This window comes from Haemorhous mexicanus, chromosome 11 (genome assembly GCF_027477595.1).
Source record: "Haemorhous mexicanus isolate bHaeMex1 chromosome 11, bHaeMex1.pri, whole genome shotgun sequence".
Taxonomy (NCBI): domain Eukaryota; kingdom Metazoa; phylum Chordata; class Aves; order Passeriformes; family Fringillidae; genus Haemorhous; species Haemorhous mexicanus.
The window spans coordinates 12069047-12090957 of record NC_082351.1 but is presented as its reverse complement, the minus strand read 5'-3'; the positions used below and the strand labels follow the sequence as shown (position 1 = coordinate 12090957).

Here is a 21911-nt window from a genome sequence, read left to right as displayed (position 1 = left end):
TTGAAAACTTAAATACCAGAAACAGCAAACTAGTAAACAAAGTTGTGCAAACCTCATCAATAGTTCAGAGTAACAAAACAGAGAAAAATCCCAAGAGAACTCACACAGCTACTACACTAAAAGCAAAAAAAGGTAGTATTTAAATCCAACTGAACTTAAATCTTTATTCCTAACTATTCTATGAATACCTAAATATTTTGAATATACTAATTTTCAAATATAAATTCTTAAAATTTCAGAAGGTCCTTCTGGATTTTATCAGTCACCCATATATAAAATAACCAATGTGCAAATTATTAATGCATTTTTTCCATATTACTTTAAGAGAAAATTAATAATCATTTACAGAAAGTAAATCACTTGACAGCAATATTCCACAATAAATTACAACAGAAGTATTCTTGCAGTGGACTTTTTGACAGAATGCAAAACATTCATTTCTTTGCCAGTTAGACAAGAATAACTACAAAACTTCACATAGGATCAGAAGCACATAAATGACCAATATTTCCATGCTGCTATTTCAACTAAAACCAAAACCACCTAGTGAACTCTAATAGGGAAAGCCCTCATTAACAAGTCACAATTAAATACAGATGAAGTGCTCAACAGTAAGTGTCTCAAACATAGCAGAGAGACAGCACACTCCTCACTAAAAACAGTTTTATGTAAGGAGCTGAAACTATTTTTCCTAAAATCTTTAATGGAAGATGACTAGTTCAATTAAAAAAAAAATAAAAATATCTATCTGCTCTGGAAATACTTTACTTCACTACAAATACAGCTCCTTACAACTGCCATTCCTGCACTGCTCGTAACAATGGCTCTTTTCAACATGCTAAGAAATATTTTAATAGAACCTGAGAGAAGTAAGCATTTTTTAAAAAATAAATACTCAAACAGCATAACACAGAAAATCACCAATAAAAAGCTTTGTTACCTTAAATGATAATTGTAATGTTTACAATCATTTTTCCATAGCACAGAACTCTGCTCTTTGGGCACCTGTGCCTAATATTTAAAAGGAGAAGTATATTTAAAAAGGAGAAGTAGCAATACATGTTTCCTGTTGGTTTTTCTTTTTTTTTTTTTTTTTTTTTGTTTTGTTTTGTTTTAAAGGGCAACTTGTAATCTAGAGTGTACAGTGTACAATTGTGACTTCAATTGCTCTTCAGTTTCAATATTCCCTTCTGCATCACTTGATCCACTTGTAACAGTGATCCCCTTGTCTCTATCCCATCCTTGTAGAATTTCCCATGCAAATTCCCTGGTATCTTCAGTGCTCAGTGCTCTTCTCACCCAGCTGTCTATCCCCAGCACAGCCTCAGTGCTGGTACAAAGTTCACCTCAACAGTTCTCCAAACTGACTATACAGATGTGCTTCCTGCCCTCACAGCACCTGAGCACCTGAAGGCCACCCTCCGTGGCTACCAGCCCAAACCACAGAAAGTGACCTGAGAACTGGTTGCTTGTATTTAGAAAGAATGAGAAAGAGAAGCAGAAAAGTTTCTTCCAACCTTTCCTCTTTCCCCTGACTTCCCTCTCTCCAGCCCCTAAACTGACTCATGTCTGGCTGCTCCATCACCATACATGCTCCAAGCCATGTGGACATGAGAGGAAGGCAAGGCACATGAAGCTGGAATTTTACCACTGTTGTTTGCACTTTGCAGAAAGAGACAGTAGCAAGAGGAAGGCAGCAGTTGAGATTACTTATAGACTCCAGTGGGGAAGCATTCTAAAAAACAGGTAACTCCTAAAAATCTGCAATTCTTTTCATCCCAAAGATGGAAGGAAGACAGCACTGACATTACAGAGGACAGACAAGAGAGCAGAAGCCTAATTTTAGTTGTTTTAAGAGTGAGAATCAACATGAGCAGGATAGGATGAATGATGGACCAGTTATGCAGGCATCTGTCAACTGGTTTAGAAATATTCAGTGTACCATAACCTTTTCTGCCATAGATTTGTTCTTATTTCTTCAGTTTTGTCAAATACTTTCCTAAGAACACTGTTTTGCAGAACATTTTATTTTTCACCTTCTAAACCAGAAAAAATAAATACTATAATAAATAAATATGATACTTCCAACCTGAAGTATCATATTTTCTAATGGTAATATAGATACATTAAAAATGAAAGGAAGTTACTACCCAGCATTTGACAAAAACACAATACAGAGAGGAACTCCCTGCTACAGAGGCTTTAGGCCTCAAGAGGATGGGCTATTTGAAAGAAGGAACACCCTTCTCTGATGCTGGGGTTCACTGTGCCTCTAGAGGATGAGCTGTTTGAAACAAGGAACACTCTACTGTGGTGTTGGGGTTCACTGTGCTTTTCTGCTGCCCATTCCATTTCACTATTCCTGTTCAATTAGATTACTGCCCTAATGGTGGCAAAAGCATCATGGTCTAAATGAGTGTTACCACCAGCATTTTCAGAAACATGTAGGTTCAGTGACCTTGGATTTTATAAAATTCATTGTCCCTGCACAGTATAAGCTGACAAGACTTCGTTCTGTGCTATTTGCTTTAGTTGTTCTGTCAAAGGTACTAGAAAGCATGGAGCAACACAAATCGATAGTGAAAAAAGTACCTCTTGAATTGGAACAAAATCCTGTAAAAGAGCAGAACTGAATCTGAAAAGCAAGAGCTCTCTCTGAATTGCAGCCCTGAGTTTTGCAGGAAGTAACAAAGACTCTGTATTCCACCACAGTTTTCAAAATGCAATTTCTCATTAGCATTGTGGGAAGATGCAAGTCGTGCAGGCTTTCTGCTATGGGACACCTTTAGCAATTTTACCCAAGCAGAAAAAACCTGTTAACATCTTTATGAAGAACAGTCATCCATGTATATTCTCCAGAACCTAATGCTCTAATACTTGAAAAAAACTAAACAACTCAAGTTATTTAAATGATAATGTTCTCAAAACTTATAAGTTTGGCTTCATACACTGCTAGCATGTTAAACAAGTATGTAAATTTTCATAATTCAGACATTTAAATGATAATACCCTTACCATGCCTCAAGTGTAGGCAGGTATCTAAGTGTTTTACACGGTAAACAAGCCACATTTAACTGAATTCACCACTTGTGATTATATAAAATAAATATACAAGACATTCCTGTCATCATAATCCTTCTTCAAGCAAGGTCACAGAGCTCTTTGCAAAGGCTTGTTTATCAAAGCAGATAAACTTTCTCCTCCCTCTTTTAAGATGTCAGCAAACAACGCTCACACTTCAAAGGCTGCATTAAAAAGGCAAGTATAGCTCATACTCTTTCAAATGCTCAGAAATACAATGCATGAGGGAAATAAGGAGTTCACTTCCACCAGCCTAAGTCTACACAGCATATGGACAAGCCAAAAGAACCCTCCTAAGATGGCCCTCAGACCTGCTCATGGACACAGCTGATAAAAGTGCACTCCTGTTTGAGCAAATGTAGTGCACCTCACACTTCTGTGATTATGTAGTCATTTATTGCTGGTGTGCTTTTCTTCCACTGAAATGGGACATTTCACCAGGAATTATTAAAAGCACTGACAGAAATTCTTCTGCTTTGGAATATAATAATAATAACTACTACTATTGCCACTATGCTAGTACTTAATGAGCAAAATGAAGTTAAAAAATACCAAGAAAGGAACAATGATGGGGAAAAAAGCCCCAAACAACTGGAAGATGCCCCATCCCTGGAACTTCTCAAGGCCAGGCTGGATGGCATTCTGAGCAGCCTGGTCTAGTGGGAGGTGTCCCTGCCCACGGCAAGGGTGTTGGAATGAGATGATCTTTAAGGTCCCTCCCAACCCAAACCATTCTGTGACTCTGATCAGTAGCAGGTTGGTCCTGTCCATTCACTCTATCATCTCTAGCTTTCTAACCCCTAGAACAGGAGTTATATGGGTCAAAAAGAACCAAAAAGACTGAATTGGCCTATTTTTCATATTTGATTCAGTATACTCAGAAAAGTCTTTTTTCATGTCCTAGCAATTATACTGTCACTGCTAATATTAAAAAAAAAAGTTGGCCCCTTCCTATGTTCCAAAATATTTGTTTTTCTTGTGACTTTTTTACCATATTATTTGTAAAGCAGAACTTTCCAAAAGTTGTAACTTGTTTTCAGATAGGACAGACTACACCTATAAAGCTGATTTGCCTCTTCTCTTCTTTTCTATGTCATCACTATCTCATCATTAAATAAAAATATTAAACATAATTTTAAATATTAAATATAACCAGTTTTGAAATAAAAATGCATCTTGACTGTGTTTGTAAACACTAACTTCAAGGTTAAAACATTTTCTGTCCATATATGATCACAAATTCACATTTTAAAATCCTGCCACTACAACTACCTCATGAAAAAGAATATTTGGGACACCTCAGCATGAGTGTAGCTGTTGAAAAAAATTACCTCTTCCAAATGTCTACAAGTATAACCAATCCCTTATTATTTCTTAAACCCTTCTAACTGTCTGAAAAGTTTTGGTTTGAACAAGACAGAATAGTCTCCACTGAGCTTTGCTCACCTGTATAATAACTGTCTGAAGTAATATTGAAAGCAGAATGGTTTAACATACTTCCTAGATTTGAGGCAGAACACCAGCAAGCAGATCCAGCCACTGAAATCATGCTGCAAGATTACAGGTACCCTAACATTAGACTCAAAACTACACCTTCATAAAAGGCTTTAAGGATATTACAAAGCAATTATTTACAAAACACCAATTATAAAACAAGATGCATACAGCAAGTTTAAACCATAACACACATCAAAGAGATTACAAGTTACAGATCCCAAAATAAAGAGTAGTAGTCACAAAGATCCTTTAGTATTAGTTTATAAAACTCAGATCATCATCTAAAATTTATCCAGCAACACTTATCCTGGGAAGGCTCAACATGAAGCTGCATGGGAAAGGAAGGAAGGAAAATGAGCACACTTACATTTGATAACCACAGGAGACCAAAAAAACCCCTCTTACCTGCACATCTGCATACACAATTATTCAACTGCAGGCACATTCACACCGACCTGTGAAGCAGCCAAAATCCCAGAGGAGGATTACCTAAGGAGCCCCCAGAAATGCAATCTGGACATCAAGAGTGGCTCAGAGAAAGGACAACTGTGTTGGTGCAGTGTTTTGCTAACCTAACCCTTCCCAAGCCCACTTTTGGAACATGGGGTCAGGGAAGGTCAATCTGCAGCTAAAATGTAGATCTGCATTAAATTGATCAGGAAGCAATATGCTGCCACAGGATGGATGTACAATCTGTGCTGATCTCAGTCAGTGAGGCAGCATGTGTACAGAGATTCAGGATCAAAACATGCACTTTGAAAGGAAGGTTGTCCTTGTGTGCCGATGCAATGCATTTGTTCAAGTACAAAAACTCCAGAAACATTTTCTTTGTTTATGTGCAAATTAGAAGTTATCTAAACACAGCACACATACTTTTAACTTTCTAATTAAGAGTCATTCATAAATGTAACCAAAGATCAGAATGACGCCATGGGTAAAGAGCATTCAAATAGACTTAGAACATCCACATGCCTTTCTGTGTTATAGGTAACATATTATTAATATAAATAGCAGCCTATCACTTATTGCCTTAATTACAAAGGAAGGGCTCTGTTCATAGACCAAATCACTGGCCTTCACTGTCACTGACAATATTTATATACCTACCAAAGCTCTCCTTAAGTAGCACAACCAGCAGCTTTACCTAACATCGAATAGCTACTGAGATTACAAAAACAAATATACCCTTTCCATGACAATTTGTATTCCTGGCTCTTACAAGTGCTGGAATATGCAGTCTACAAAAGGTCCTTAAAGAGGAAGACCGAAAAAAAAAATTTCCCCTTTGAGTTCTTAAAAAGGAAGTAGTGGTTGACAGCTATAAGTGAAAGTGTTGTATTATTTCCACCCTTATGGAATTAGGAACATTCTTATGTCATTCATTTAGTGCTTCTTTTCCTCCAGAAATTCTTTTAAAATTTACCTGACACATTTTGGTACTAATTTTAAGTTACACTATATAAGAAGTACTCCAGGTAAGCATAACTAAATTCTAACTATACATACATACACTGGAAGTTAGAAAGATAAGATAACAGCAACACAGGCTAATCTACCAGCTAATAAGCCTGCCACTGACCTCAGAAGCTTATTTCCTAGTAGGGATTAATTCTGTACACAAAATTCTCTACCAAGTCCACAAGCAACCTCAACTCATTAGACCTGCTGTGGAATAGCAGATTGGACTGGACAATCTCCTGGGGTACACACCAACCTTAGTTATCCTCTGCCAGTTCATCCATGTCATAGGATTTGCTGCCCTTGTTCACAGTATTGTAACCTCACTCAAAGTAGAGATCACCCTAACTATTTAATGACCTAAAGTTCTGGAATCCATAGAAACAAAAGGAACTTCATCAAACTTATTCTTTGTCCCTTAAAAGTATGTGTTAATATTGACATAACCTTAAAAATTCCTCTGGCATCCAGCAAGAGGAATCCCTGTAATGACAAGAACACAACGAGGAGTTACCTACAGAGATCACAGACCTGCAAAAATAACTTGGCTGCAGAATGGATTCTTTCACAATCAGATATAAACAACAAAGCTTATTTTTTAAATAACAGAGTTCAAAACTTGAAGAATTACAAATAATTCATTATCCTGAAAGCTTTGAGATTCTTCAAGCACCTGGAAACAGTAGGCAAAAGTGCAAAACCCAGCAATGGCAGAATAAAATCACAAGTAATGATTTGCAATCATATTGCCCATAAGTTCTGCCTTAACTATCACAGCTAACAACGAAAAAAAGGCGAGAATGACAGTTAATTGTGCCACAAGTTACTGGGAAAGGTCACCAGGATATTAAAATGTAGGCAGGCTAAATGCTCAGCTCTGCAGAACCAAGAGATCTGGCTTCCAACCTATATAATTATTACACTTCAAGAGAACCAATTAAAAAAAAAAAAAAAAACAAAACAGAAAAAAGCAAGGCATAATCATCAAACTCTGATGGGGTGGGGTTAAACAAGCAAGAAAACCACTTACAGAACATTGATACTATGGCCAAGACTAAGTTTTAAACAAATCAAGGTTTAAACTTCAGCTCACTCCACTTCCAAAAAAGGAACAACTTTGGAAAAGTTACATTTAAGAGCAAAAACTTCTGTATCAGATAAGACTAATGACATATGCAGATAGCAGCAGCCAGTACCAAATGTCTTCAAAAGAACTTGCTGTACAAATATCTATCTGGCCCATTACAGAGCTTTTCATTCTGGATTTGAAACATAACATTTCTATTCCTTCCTTTAAAAAGGGTATTACTCAATACATGGTTACATGGAGCCATAACTTTTCTATCTTAAGGTCTTACATTCATTTTATTTTTATGGAAGAAATACAACAAGTGTAATTATGAGAATATGTAGCATTAAAGTTAATTCTTAGGTTTCTATTCAATACTATCTTAACACAAGAGCAAAAGATGACCCTTCTGTTCTTATATAGGTTTTAATATATATGAAACATTGTATGTTTTCTGTATTGAAGACTTTCTGTATTGAAGACTTCCAACAGATTTGAATCATCATGTGAAAACTAAATCTAAAGATGTTCCTACTGGGGAAAAACTTACTTTAACATAGCACAATACTGTCACTATTTTTTGTATTTATTTACAAGTTCTCAAATTTTACACTATTAGGACATTTGCAGCTGAGCCCATCTAACTGTCAATTCTTTCCAACGGTTGGTTAATGTTTTATAACCTACAAGTTCTATGAATAACATATATTTCCCTTCACTACACACCAAAGTTCAACTATCAATACTGTAATGTTCCTTAGCTCTGCAAAGATCTTATAAATTCCTTATGCCCTAAACTACCCTTGACTAATCCCTGAACTTTTTGTGTTTATTTTTTATGAAAGTAAAGAAAGAAAAAAAAAAGGTCAAACTCCTGCTAGCATTTTCTGTGCTTTTCCACTCAACTACAGTGCTACTACAGGATTTTGGACTTTCTATTATAAGCCTGCTGGAAGTTCATAATTTATTTATACTTTCTCAAGACTGAAATAAACTCTAAGGCATTGCTCAATCACATACAAGTCTGGTACAACACAACAGGAAAATTGTATCCAATTAATTGTCTGGCTCCAGCACAATGATTTTCCTTTTCAAGGAGGAAACTGTTCTGGGCCTCTGGCAGAGAGATATGTCTTCTTGCAAGATGGGTATAGTCCAACCCATCTCTCTGCCTGATGTTCCTACTCCTAGAGCAGGCTGAAAAAAAACCTTGTCTATATTCAACAAAAATGTGACAATGCTGAGCCTTTTTCCAAAAATTCTGCCACAAGCAGAAACGTTTCTGGAAAAGACAGACAAATTGGGAAAATTATGGCATGGTCACAGCAAGATCTAGCAAAATTCAGAGCTCTTGGATAATCCAAACTCTCTGCAAGTGAACATTAACAGGAAGCAAGTATTGATGCGATTGAAAAGAAAATCCAGAGACAACAAATAGTCAAATAATTTAGTAGCAATAGAGTGTAAAATTGCTAGCTGTAGGGATGGAGACAGCATTCTTGCTTCCTTTTCACTGTCCTGGTTCCAAAAACACTCATCATTTTCACTTTATGTTATCTATTAAAAGAAATTACAAAATCCAAATGCAACAAAACAGCTGAGTATGTATCGACACATTTTGCAGAATTCTAGCTAGATCAGACTCAAATCAACACAACCAAAGTAGAACACAGTGACACAGACACTCCTCACCCACATGGCCCTTTACAGCATACATAAATTCAATTACTTTCATTAGATAAATAAGCAAATGAGGCTGTCACATTAAGAAAAATGAGAAAATAAACCTAAAACAAAGTATTTCTCCGGTGCCATGTAAATCCACCTGCAAAGGATCACTGGATTGCCCAACTAACATATAAAAAAGTAAAAATCAAGAACAACTTTATATAATGAAAATGTAGAAAAGTAAGGTTCTGCATTTATAAGCCTGGGACCAGGAGCAAACCCAAACAATCCCATAAGAGATCTAAGGAAAACACATTTACTGGCTTTCATTCCAGCTAAGTAACCTGATTCATTTGAGGTTTGTAAAAATTCACTGCAAATACAAAAGGGATTTTTGTTTGTTTTTAAAGCCTAATCAATGTGTTGGTGTTCCTGGCTCAGGATAGATGCAGCATGACTGCAATGGATCAGCTCCAAGAATTACAGTATTAACTCTGCAGCAGTGGCTCTAGATGGTATCTCTGCAGGGAAATCCTTGTCAGCACTGCCTTACCTCTACTATAAATGGCTGCCTGCACTCCTACACCAGCTCCTAAAACCATGGGGCTGAACTTGGTCAAAAGCAAGAGCTCCCTACCCCATACTATTCTCATGATCATATCAGTACAAAATTGGATGGTTCATTCAGGGTGAAAAGCACTTACATAAAAATATTAACAGGTGTATGTGAGGGCTGCCTGACATTAACTTCTTACCAGAAGTACCTAAGCACTGGAGTTTCACCTTAGTGCATTACAGCAAATCCCAGGTCAGTCCCCCAGGGCACTTGGAAACATTCAATGTTTTGAAGACAGTGTCTCCACTGCAGACTGTAAGCATACAGCAACATCAAGAGTACTGAAAAATAAAACATTTGTTCATCTCTCGGACAACAACCCTAACAGAAAGTTGAAAAGATATAATAGAGGAAAAAACAAATAACAGACATGGTATCTATCAAAATAAGTGCTACTGTTACATGGGGAACTAAACACACTTTACATAGATCAGCACTAAACAGGTCAGAGTAGCACACAGGATTCTCTCCTGGAAGCAGCAGGAAAAAAAATTCCCACCAAAACCCCACAATTCTAATATCCCACTTAGTTTTTTAAGACAAATTTACTAAAATACTTCTGAACAAACAGAATATCCAAAGAAAATGTTCTGTGCTTTCCTGAATCATGCCAAGTTCTTGATATCCACAAAACATTTTACGTAATATTGAGTAACATATTTCCTCTTTACTAATTTTGTTTGCTTTTTTTCATATCAATTTACTTTACTCCCTAGTACAATACAGCAGAAAAAGACTATCTAATCTCAACTCCTGTTTGTCAATGTATTTCTTGCATTAGTGGTCCAAAATGAAATGCAGTATGCTAGACAGGGTCTAACAAGCTGCAAGGGGTTCTTCCCTTCCAGGTGCAGCCCCGTGTTTGTCCTGAGGCCCCTGCCTGCCCATTCACCCAGCACAGCAGGTCCGTGTTGGGGGCAGCCCTGCCCTTGAGCAGATCAACTCAGCCCCACCACAGCAACACTCCCAGGCTTGGTGCCATCCCAAACAGACCAAAGTAAACTTCTCTGTGTCCTTCAGATCACGTTAAACTGGCTGTGCCTTTGGGCTGGCTGTTTTGAGTTGTTGGGGTTTGGTATGATTGGTTGGGTTTGGGTTTTCTTCTTGAATTTTTTCGGGGGGGCGGAAATCTGTTTTGTGTTAGTTTTTTTTAAGTATTTTGCAGTATTTTTATCTCACATATTTTAAGTCTACAAGTCATAATGCACAACTTTGATGAATTTCATTTACTATTACAGGGATTATGGATTTCAATATAGTAGTTAGCATTTGGATCACCAAGATATGAATGCGCTCAATGCAATTCATATCCACTCTGAATTAAATGAAAACAGCAGGATTAGCTACCATTAACGCATCAACTTGTGCCTACACTTTTTTTTTTCACTTATTAAAAATGACCAGTTCTTTGGGGTTCTTTTGATCTAAGAGAACACTTTATTTTTCACAGTTTCTCAGAATCTTTGGTAAACTGTGGCAAAGAACTCCCTATAAAAGGTACTTATAATAGCAACACAACAACATCAGGCACTGAATAATTCCAGATTTTGAAAGCCTGGATATCTGTTAGGAAGCTTCAGGTTTCTACTAAAAGCTTCTACATCTGTCAGAAGCCTGGAAGTCACATACAAATTCTCAAAGGTCTTCCACTTGTTTATTTTTAGAAATGAAAATAAAACCCAAAAAAACAAGCTTAAGATTATCTCAGTTACACTATTTTTAAGAGTTTATTCTCATATGCAGTGAGATTCGAGCTGAACGCATTTAGATTTTCTGAAGTATAGCCCACTTTTTCTTTTGCTTTGATTCACACTTTTTGGAACACTCCATACTCAGCACAACATCGACATCCTACGTATCTAGTGAGTCACTTTTTCAGGCACCTCTAAAAAAACCCAGATTCATTAACTTGTAATTACTAAAAAAAATAAAACCAAAATGAATTCTAATTATAATATTCTAATGTTATCGCTGCATGGAAAATCCACTAGTTAACTAGGAGTTATTATGCTGTATCTACAAACATAGGAAGAGGCATTGCACCAGTGGTCTTTAAAAATATTACAATGCACAGAAAAAGTCCAAGTACAGATAATCCCACCACCATCTCCTTCCACCTTTATCATACACATATTTAGGCTTACATATTATGTTTAAAATATTTTAAAAAGCAAACCTAGCTTTAAGTACCTTCTTTTAACTGCTATGTATTGGTGATCTTGAAAACTCATTCTATTTTCAACCTTAATAATGCCAGTGTTACATAGACATTATCTCCCTGGGCAAATAACTTTTTCCATGCATAATTAAAGTGCCTTTATACAAAATAAACATTCACATCTTTCAACTGTAAGTAACATGTTATCTTCAGCTTGGTCTACTTATGCAACAAATTTCAACTTATACCTTCCTCTGCCTTAGGAAAAAAAATTCTGTGCTACTTTCCTTGATATAGCTTACTAATGCTCCCTCTCTTCAGGTTCCACCCCTATTTACAGATAATACTGACAAAATTGTTTACAGACTATGTAGTAAACAGGATCACTCACATGATTCACTAAACAAAATAAAACTCCAAGCCCTCATGAAAAAAAAAAAAAAAAAAAAAAGAAGAGTAATAAAGTGTAACTGAAAGGCAGCTCAAGAGGCAACAGAGCCTGGACTGAGTGACTGGTAATGCCCGAAACTGGTATTGCCAAAGTCCACAGCTTATGAAACTGTAGTCCTAGATCATTAACAAACTATTTTGAAAGGGCTGAAGGTTTTTCTCATTACTAAATTAACATTTGAAGGTCTTTTATCTTTTGAAAAATCCAGAATTGATGAATGTCCTATATATAAGGTTCTAAGAAATGCCTACAAATACTGTGACAAAGAGAATTTGTGCAGGTTTAAATATAGGTCATTGATAGGATAATGACAATTTCCTAAATGAGATGTGCTTATTAGCAGTTATGTAAACAATGATAATAGATGTTCCTGCACGTAAATGTTCTGGCATGTTTTTCTTTGCATTTTGAAAACACCACAGAATTTTTTTAAGCAGTTCTTGTAATTCAAGATCAAGCCTGTATTTATCAGTATCTTCTACCTGCCTTTTCACAACAGCATTTGATACCTGTTATCTCTAATGGTGCATTTCCCCATCGTCTCACAATTTACCATTCCGATACTCCACCAGCTCAAAAGCCAGTCCATACAGCCAACAAACAAGCACAGAATCTGAAATTCTCCTCACTGCTATACCTGCGCTTTAAACCTTTCACAACACCACATCTAACATGCAATAGGAGTGGATTCCAGGACATGATCACAAAGCCATTCTTTAGATGTTTACTATGGCTACAGATGCCCACCTTAGCAATCTTCATCAGACCTCTGTCAAACTGTCACATGATGTTATCTCAAGAACTATCAAATACAATCCTTTTAACTACTACTACTACTAAGCTGCTATTTTTAAACAGATAAATGAGTAAGGATACAATTTTTTTACCTATATTAGAGAAGCCAAAGCTAACTGAAATTTAAAAACAAACAAAAATTCTCATAGTTGATCGTTTTTGAAGCTTGTCTATCAGACTTGCTCAACACTCAGTGCTTTCTCATATTGACCATCCTGAAAATGACAGACCATATTTGTAACCATAATAGAGCACATGGGGGTCTTAAAGTCTTTGTAAGTCGTAAGAAATGTTGATAAAAAGCTATATGCATAATGCTTTGTAATTTAAAAACAGCACAATAAATCAGAACATTTTACTTTGTTGAATCAAACAAGAAAGGTTAAAGACTACACTGAAAGTATTTCAAGCAGTTAAGTTTTCTAGAATCCAAGAATGCACATCACATACACAGGAGAGCCAAAGCAAGATGCTTAATTAAACGTTTAATACAGATAGCCGTTTGCACAATTACCTGCAGGTAACTTGAAAGCCATAATCCAGCCTTAAGAAATTAAATGCTTGTCTTGTCCCATCACGTCCAAGTATTGCATAATATAGGATAGTTAACAATGGAAGGTTTAAGAACTTGTACTGCGTTGTACTGTTCCTCATGCTGTGTCATACTACTGAAAAAATCTGCATGAGTTACAGACCATATTTTGCTTAAAATCCAGAGCTACACTGACTGCATTTCATAGGAGGACTTGGTGTGAAGCTAAAAACCACCTGACTTCGAATATGTTAAGTTCTAGAGCATAACATCAATAGATTTGGAAAAAGAATACAGTGCTGAGCAACTGCAGTCTGCCCTTTGTTATTTTTCACTGGATATTTAAAATTAACGTGACAGTCATTAAGTAAAACAACTTTACTTGTCCCAGTTCAATCCCTAGTGGACAAAACATGCACTACAGGACCCCTCAATTTTGCTTAACAAGACGGCCAGACTTGAGAGAGGAACAGTTAAGAATACACGACGTATTTTAAAACCATTTTCACTAACAATAAGACTATACCATGAATACCATCCATTACACTCCTGTTGCCAGTAGTAAACCTCCTATTGGAACCAAACAAAATACTTGACAAAATTTCAAAAGGACAAGTAGGAAGAGTGCCAAACAAGAACAGTATCTTTCTAAAATCCCTTTTTCAACGCTCTTCACAATCAATTTTCACACACCAATAAAACAGTAATTTCTCCGCATTTGAAAAAAATACTATGACACCACTATATCGATACAATGTGCTTTCACATTCACACGTCTCACCTCAAAATCACCTATTTCCAGTAATAAATAAGACACATGCAAGCCTTTCAACTAACCCTTTTCAACTGTTAGTTTCATATACTTTTCATAATATCCAAAGTTTCTGCTTAGTAAGAAATTACCAACTTACCTGGAAAGTTACCGCTTTAAAACAAATCTTACTCCTGCCCTATGCAACTTACGACAGCAAAACCAGAGTGATCCACAATCTACAGGGACTTGCTGGAACAAATGTGCAGTTTCAGTGTTTTTAAGTGAACATCTTACCTTGCCTGTCTTGTGATCAAACCAGACAAGAGCATGGTTCCTGGACAGCACCTTGCAGTCAAACGTGGCATTGTTCTGGGCTGGCCGGCAGCGAGCCACGGAGCGGCCGATCTTGACAGGCTCATCCAGGTAGACATGACGCTCCTGAAACGGGTGGGAGTTCGGGCGGCAAGTGAAGATGGCCAAGGCTGAAGGCATCGAGGACAGATTGTGGTTGCCACACCAACCAGAGATGAAGAGAGCCTCTTCTGATGCAGACTGTCCTCCACAATTTTAAAAACACCTCCACAGCAACTTTATATTAAAGCAGGACAAATATTATCATCAGAGGCCTAACAACTCATTGTTTCAGTGTGTAAACTAATTCTGGCAATAATCCAGTGAAAAAGTCCCATTATGTCTTTTAATAATATCAGCAGTGGCCCAAAAAAAGTCTAAAACGTACAACTTTCAATCCATCCTCCTCTGGAAGAACAGGAAAAAGCATCTGAGTCCTTCAGAGAGAAGCAAAGGCCCCGTGAAAGAAGGATACAATGTCTTAAATCCAAGTAGATGAGTCATACAAGTACTTTTGTTTGTAACCTCAACTGCCTTCTTCACCCCCCCTTCCGTAAACAACACTGACCAAAAGTCTGACCAATGCAACATGGAAGCAAGGAAAGGTTTAGGGAAGGGGGATGAAGGAGAAAGATTAGCGTCCTCTCACACACGGCACAGATCAGGAACTGGAAGGCCAATACAAAGCCCTCGTTCCACAACAGAGACCTAATGGTTCACCCAGCAATCCGCATTTCACCATCTTCATGTGTTAAATCCCAGCAGAATAGGTGGTCCTCGATATAGGATGGAGTTCGAGAGCTACACTGTTTTTCTCCCTTACACCAGATAAAGCTGAACTGCTCTACAGCTTCTGGGAGCCGCTCAGATAAGGAACTTGATAAGGCATGGAGAGGCTCCCAACTCGCCTTCTCCCGGGGACAAACCAACGCGTGGGAAGGGTTCTCGGGGCCGGCCTGCGAGGTGCCCTGACAGGTCGCTCCCCGGCGGTGGCTCCGGCTGGCGGCGGGGTCGGCGTGCGTCCCTCGGCGGCGGCTCCGCAGGGGCGGGCAGCGGGGGCTGCCCCGGGAAGTGCCCGCCAGGAGCCCCCGGCGCGGGGCGCGGCGGCGGCGGCTCCGCTCAGCCCCTCCGCAGGTGACTGCGCATGAGGCGGGCCCGCTGCGCACCCCCGCGCTCTCCGCCCGCCCAGTGCGGCTCCGCTGCCCCGGCGGCGGGAGAGGCCTGGCGGCCGGGCCCGGGCGCTCCCGCTCGGTCGCTCTGCCGCTCAGGAGGCCACCGGTCGCAGGAAGTTTCCTCCAACCTGCGGGGCCCAAAACAAACCGGGTCAGGCGCCTCCCTCAGCGCGTCCCCCCGCGTCTCCTCGGCCCCGCGGGCGGCACAGGACGCGCCCCGCTCCCCCCTTACCTTGCGCGCAGCCGCCGCCATAGCGCCTGGAGCCCTTCCCGGTGTGGCCGCGGCGGCGGGGCCGGGGCGGGGCGGGGCCGGGGGCGGGCAGCGTGCGCACCGGCTGGCCTCGCGCATGCGCCTTGCGGGCGGTGAGGCTGCGGCACGGGCGGGCCACGCCCCGCTCCGGGCGCGCGGGAGGGGGCGGCAGGGTGGGCCGGGAGAAGAGAAGGATGAGGGAAGAGGGTTGGAGTTCCTCCCGGAGGGGCACGGCTGGGACGTGCTAGCACGGGGCAGGACGCTGAGGTGAGTGAGCCCCGGCCCTGTGCCGTCGCTTTGCCCTCGCTGTTCTCCGCTCTGGGAGGGAGGGGGCGAGCGGGGCCCGTCAGCTCTTATAAATAAGGGGAGGGAATAGCCCGAAGTTGTGTCAGGGGAGGTTAGGATTATAGGAGAAGGCTTTTCACGCAGAGGGTGGTCGAGCCCTGGAATAGGCTCCCCAGGGAAGTGGTCATGGCCCCAAGACTGCCAGTTCACAAACCTTTTGGACAACGCTCTCAGGCACATGGTGGGATTTCCGGGGCACCGTGTGCAGGGCCAGAAGTTGGACTCGATGATCTGATTCCAACTCAGAATATTTTGTGATTCTATGAAAGGGTGGAGCTCAGAGGAGGAGCTGGGCTGACACGTTCTCAGCAGAGTTTGCATGTGAAACGGCAGGAGTCTCCTGAACATCCTCCTGCTTTCGCTGTGTGCCTCTGGTGGTTTTATGATCCAAGTTTAAAAGCTCAGGAGCCGCGGTGTGGGGTGATGTGTCCTGGGGCCGGAGGAATGCTAGCCATGTTTGCTGTGTCTTGTTGCAGGTTGGCAGCTGGAGCAGGGGGTCTCCTGGAGCACTGGCTGCAGGGACAGGACTGAGGTGGGGTCACTGCTGTGTCTTCCTTCAGTACGCCATGGAGCATCATCCAAGGTCATATTTATGCCTGTTTTCTAGAAGCCAAGGAAAGGTCATTTGTCAAGGTCATCTTGTGCCTAACGAGTCTCTCCAGTCCAAATACATTTTTAATTCCGTCATTCCCTGTAAAGCAAACAAGTGGGAATTGTTGATGTAAGATAGATGTTGGGGTCATGCCAGCACTATAATTACCTAGTGACAGGGTGTTAGGATTAGGGATATGGGAAATGTCAGAAAGAGCTGGCAGCCGTGGAGTACAGGAGTGTGGCTGGGCCAGGCACTTCAGCAGTGGATGAGGGGAAAAGCAGCAGTCAAGGTAAGGCAGTGCAGTGTATGATACAAAGCGTTCTTAGTTGTAGGACAGTAAAATCTCAGGGCTGTCTTCATTTTTTTTCCTTTCTTTTTGACTGCACTGTGATTTGGGGAAGGGAGGTTGATTCATGACAGACTAGTTTTTTTCCAACAATCCAGTGAGAAAACAACAGCAAAACCAGGCTGTAGCACCTGTGTTTGAAACAGAGAAATGAAATCCAAGATTAAAGACAAGTCTGATTTTGTGAAGACAAAAACAAACAACTGATAGGTGGACTGTTTAGAACTGTTTATTCGTTTTAAATCTCCTGACAGGGAAAAAAAAAATCTGGCACGTCACTTCATGGCTTTCATCAGCTTATGAGATTGTACTACTCTGATAAATATAATCATAATTTGCTCTTACTAATTTTTTAATAAGTGGAAATTCAATGTGGCTGTTGCTTACAGCACACAAGGTGCCATAACTAATCAGAAGGAGAAAGAAAGGTATCAAAAGAAGATGGAGAAAGTGAGAATAAATTTAGGTCCATTAGGAATTCCATTTGAGGGAATGAGTTGCAAAAGTAGAAATAATTGAGAGCACTTCAGAATTGCAAAGTGTAAAAAAATGGGGACAAAGGGTATTACAGGTGTTGGAATGAAAAGATTGTTTCTGAGAGCATTTTTTATATTTTTGTGTGCATGTTTAATGGAGAGAGGAGACTGGAAGTAAAATTAGAGATGAAAAAGATCCATTAACATCTACAGGGCCTAAGAGAATCAGGTAAAATAATAAACTGAGCAGTGGGTACATTTCTCTGATGTTCTAGGTATTTATAATAACATAATAATACAATATAACTGTGTCATTTAAACTAGCATATTATGTTCTCCTGAACCCTTCTTCACCCCTGGAGAAATCCCACTGTGACAGGCTCACGCAATGGTATGAGAAAAGTAAAGAAAGATGGCAATGGTATGTGCCTTTCTAGTTCTCTTTGGCACTGCCAAATGGCTCATGTAACAGCTGAGCTGTACCCACTGCTCATCGAGGACATTAATTTGACCCTTCCTTCTCTGCATGAGTGCCAGCTCTCAGTGGAGCTGCGTGGGTGTAGTTATCCCTTAGGCTTTTCAGCTCCTATTTCAAATTGCCTGATGAGTTCAGAAGTTATCAGGGGCAGAGTCAAAGGCTAAGATGAAAATACAGAAAGCAGTTGCATTCTGAAATGAGGATACAATTATTGTATGGGTATTTTATGAGGTGCCTGCTGCTTACCAGAAAGTGTCCGTCCCAGAACTGTGGAAAGCAACAGGTGGGTGAGGAGTTGTGTGTGAAGCGCTTGGCTGCTGTGCTGTGCTTGGAGGAGGAGAAAGGGGAGGAGGAGGGAGGAAGTGTCAGCTCCTGCTCCTGCTTCGTTTCTGAGAACGCTGTCACACAGCTGAAGCAAGCAGAGCACCTCGCAGCCATGTTAGGTAAGGGCAACAGGAGCCAACTCTGTCCCTCCTTCTTCTGGGCAGGAAGTCATGAAAATGTTATGATAGCCGTCATGGCTGAGGGCAGAAAGAGCCTGCTCCATAGCCATCTTGGATAAGGGAAAGGGAGCTCTTTAGGAGACTGTCACTGTCACATTTATCCCCTAAAGAGCTGGTGTCTGTTTCAGGAGGATAAAATGCAGCTGTGATAGAGGCTGTGCATACCTGAAAAACGTCTAGATTTTGGCTTCTGAAACATTCTGAGCCAAGCTATCAAAAGTAAGGAAATGTATCAGAGAAGTTTTCTCCAGTGTTAAAAAAATTGGTTCTAATTATCACCCCAGATTTAGTGAAGAGTTACACATTTTTATTTTAGTGATATTATGGTTCTTTAGTTTCAGACTTATTTTCCATTTGTGATCTTTTAACTCTCTAACTGGTTATGTAAATAATTGCATTATCTTTCAGCATTAATTTTGAGAGAATAGGCAATTCTACCAGTTTAATTCTCTCTTGTCAGGTAGGTTCTCCATTTATTCCATTTTCTTTCAGATCCTTCCCTGCTCCTATTTCTGGTTTGTATTAAAAAAGGATACTTTTATCCAGTATACAAATGAGTGTCTTACCAACATAATATTTACATTAATGTAATATATGTAGTGAGCATATACTGAATATACTATTCAATTTAGATTATGTAATAAATATGAGTGTTTTATACAATTATTTAAAATCTGTTATTTATTATGTGCTATATATCCTATCTGTTTATATATACAATGTACATTGCATAGTATGTTGATAATACGTGTATTTGGTATATATTCATAAGTATAATGTAACATGCATACCATTAATACATGTTGTACTAATACATAGTTAATTTTACATGCAGTGTTTTTTCATTTCAAATTAAATCAGGCAAGTTGAAATATCTGGCATTTTCACTGCTTTATCATTTTAGCAGACCATAGTCATCATGTGACCAGCTCATATTTGTTTTTCTACTAATATATCAATTTAGCAGTCAATATTAATATTGACTTTTTGAAATATTTGATGTTTTCTGTGGCTGTTTGAAAAATGGAAAAAATGCTTTAAAAATAATTACGACTTTTTTTTGTGCATGTGTTTATTTGTTTTAACTGAATGTATTTATTAGACCAAATATAATTTTCAAATACAAATAAAATACTGCTTTAAACTGAAATCTCAAGGCGGGGGATGGAGTGGAAGATGAGATGAGCAGATGATGTTTATGCAGTTCTTTGGTGTTTCTCTGTGGATGTGAGCAGTCTGCACAGTCACTCCCTGCTGAAGCTGATGGAGCCTGGCCAGCCAGCAGCCAACACAACATTTGCTGCTACCTGATAGAAACCATCCTGCTGAGAGACGCAGGCCAGCGCCGGGAGATCGCAGCTGCAGGAGCAAGATAGAGCATGGGAGAAAGCAAGGCAGGCTCAAACACTGAGCAGTTATGGATCTTTAGAACCCAGCTGTCCCACATAGGCCTTTCCTCATTTTTATTCCAGCAACTGACATCAAGGGCATGCTTTTTCTAGCAGTGTCTCTTGTCCAAACCCTTTCAGATATTAACAGATGGCTGTATTTCTGCAAAACAAGGCAGGGTTCCTGGAGATTTGTAAGGGCACATTCCATATGCAGAGCCCTGGTGTTTTATGAGGTTTTATTGCAAGTTATATGAAAATGCTCTCAGTTAGGTGGTTCCCAACTCTGAAGTCTGGCTTTTGTCCTGCATTGATGCTTCTTGAAGAAGGAACTCAGATGTTTCTAAATGTTACAATACATGCAGAAATATTTTTCTTTCTCAACTGAAGGAGATAATCACATTTTATCAAAACTAAAATATATTTAAAATGGCTAAGTGAAAATCTTTTTGAATTACTGTTTATTGGGAATATCTCCAGTAGGTAAGAATTCTTTCTTCTGTACCTTTTTTATCAGGGATCCCATGTCTGTTCTCTTAACTTTCTTCTGCCAAAAGATTATTTGTTAAGCATCCGTTAGAATTAATTTACTTAATAAAATGTATCACTCTTACTAAGTACTATATTCTTATTTCACATAGATAAACTTACAGTTTTTTATTCACATGGAAATTTAAGAAGGGACCAGCAAAAACTAGAAGGACATGCATGATGATAATAGCTAAAAAATTTGGTTTGCCCATGACAGCAAGAATATAAACAAGGGAAGGCTTATAAGAGGCAGTGACATGAAATCTTTTCTTAAACCAAGTGATAAAAGCTTTTGGCCAGGCCATTTAAGTTCTTAAATGGAAACAGCAAATTAAATTCCACTGAGACTCATTGCACTGAGTTGAACTTGATTAAGCTCAGTCTTAGTCATGTCTTTTTATCAAGAGTAATCTTCTACAGAATTTTGGAGTTGAAAAATCTGTGAGTCTTGCATGGTATCACTGTAAAATACCTGAAGCAGCTGGAGGCAGCAAGAACCTTCCCACAGAGCCCTGCCCGAGGCTGCACACTGCAGAACCCCATTCCTATCTCAGTTTGTATCTAACATTCACTTTGCTACTTATGGTTTAGATAACTGAAGGCCGCTGTATCTCAAGTTATTACCATGATAATTTTGTGTGTTATAATTTTGTCTGAGTTATATGTTTGTTCATCTTTTGTCTAGAAAATTACTCCAATGATCAAAGCATACTTTAATTTCTAGCTGTTTGCTTTTGATAGATAAACAAATGTTGTTAATGGGCCTTAAGGAAACAGTGCATCTAAGGAGTCCTACATTTTCTTTTAAGTATGTATAGATGTATTATCTTGGTTTTAGTATTTGCAACTCCTGTTCTGGAGAAAAAATGGCAGGTAGTGATTCCGGTAGCAGCTCATCTACACTTAACTGCTGCTGAAGCTGTTCTAGTAGCAGTCAACCAAAAGTCTAGTGTGATTAATTAAATTAAAAGACATCAGGAGATTTTGGGAGGTGAATGCATATTTTATTTTTCTTTTTTTTCTTTTTTGTTAAATAAAGTAGCTATTTAGCACTTTTAACTCTACGAAATGTTTCATAATGAAATATAAATAGCTTTTGGACTGTGCTAAAAGAATATTTGAAAGCTCTTACATTATTAAAGAGCTTGGGCTTTGGCTAAGGCAATAAAAGAGGGTTTAAGAGATTTGGATGCTTTTTTTATTATCATCCCCATTTCCTGTGAGGGTGAAGCTGTCCAGCCATCAGCGAGAGGGGTATTTCCATCTCCCTCCCGTGCCGTGCCCAGCGGTGCATAGCTCACGACGGAGACACGCCTGTTAATTACTCGGCGGCCACGGCGGCCCCCAGCAGGTGCTGTCACTGACCTGTCAAAGACCAGTGAAAGCTGAGTGATCCG

At 39.3% G+C, this 21911-nt stretch overlaps 1 protein-coding gene and 1 long non-coding RNA gene across 40 annotated transcripts in view; one reads left to right on the top strand and one right to left on the bottom strand.

The window, feature by feature from the left end:
* Nucleotides 1-15916, bottom strand: part of SLMAP (sarcolemma associated protein) — a 77402-nt gene extending 61486 nt beyond the window's left edge. For 14 of the 39 annotated variants that reach the window (XM_059856431.1, XM_059856437.1, XM_059856441.1 and 11 more), the window contains exon 1: nucleotides 14374-15724. In XM_059856431.1, the coding sequence (XP_059712414.1) occupies nucleotides 14374-14571 (198 nt within the window). In that variant the 5' untranslated portion in view covers nucleotides 14572-15724. Of the gene's footprint in view, nucleotides 1-14373; nucleotides 15731-15834 lie in introns of those variants that run through there. The other 25 variants (XM_059856450.1, XM_059856446.1, XM_059856457.1 and 22 more) reach the window with 5 other exon arrangements.
* A 92-nt stretch (nucleotides 15917-16008) lies between these two features.
* On the top strand, nucleotides 16009-20596 carry LOC132332311 (uncharacterized). Its single transcript, XR_009487871.1, has 2 exons — nucleotides 16009-16119; nucleotides 16674-20596. It is a non-coding gene; the product is annotated as an uncharacterized LOC132332311 (long non-coding RNA).
* Nucleotides 20597-21911: the final 1315 nt, after the last annotated feature.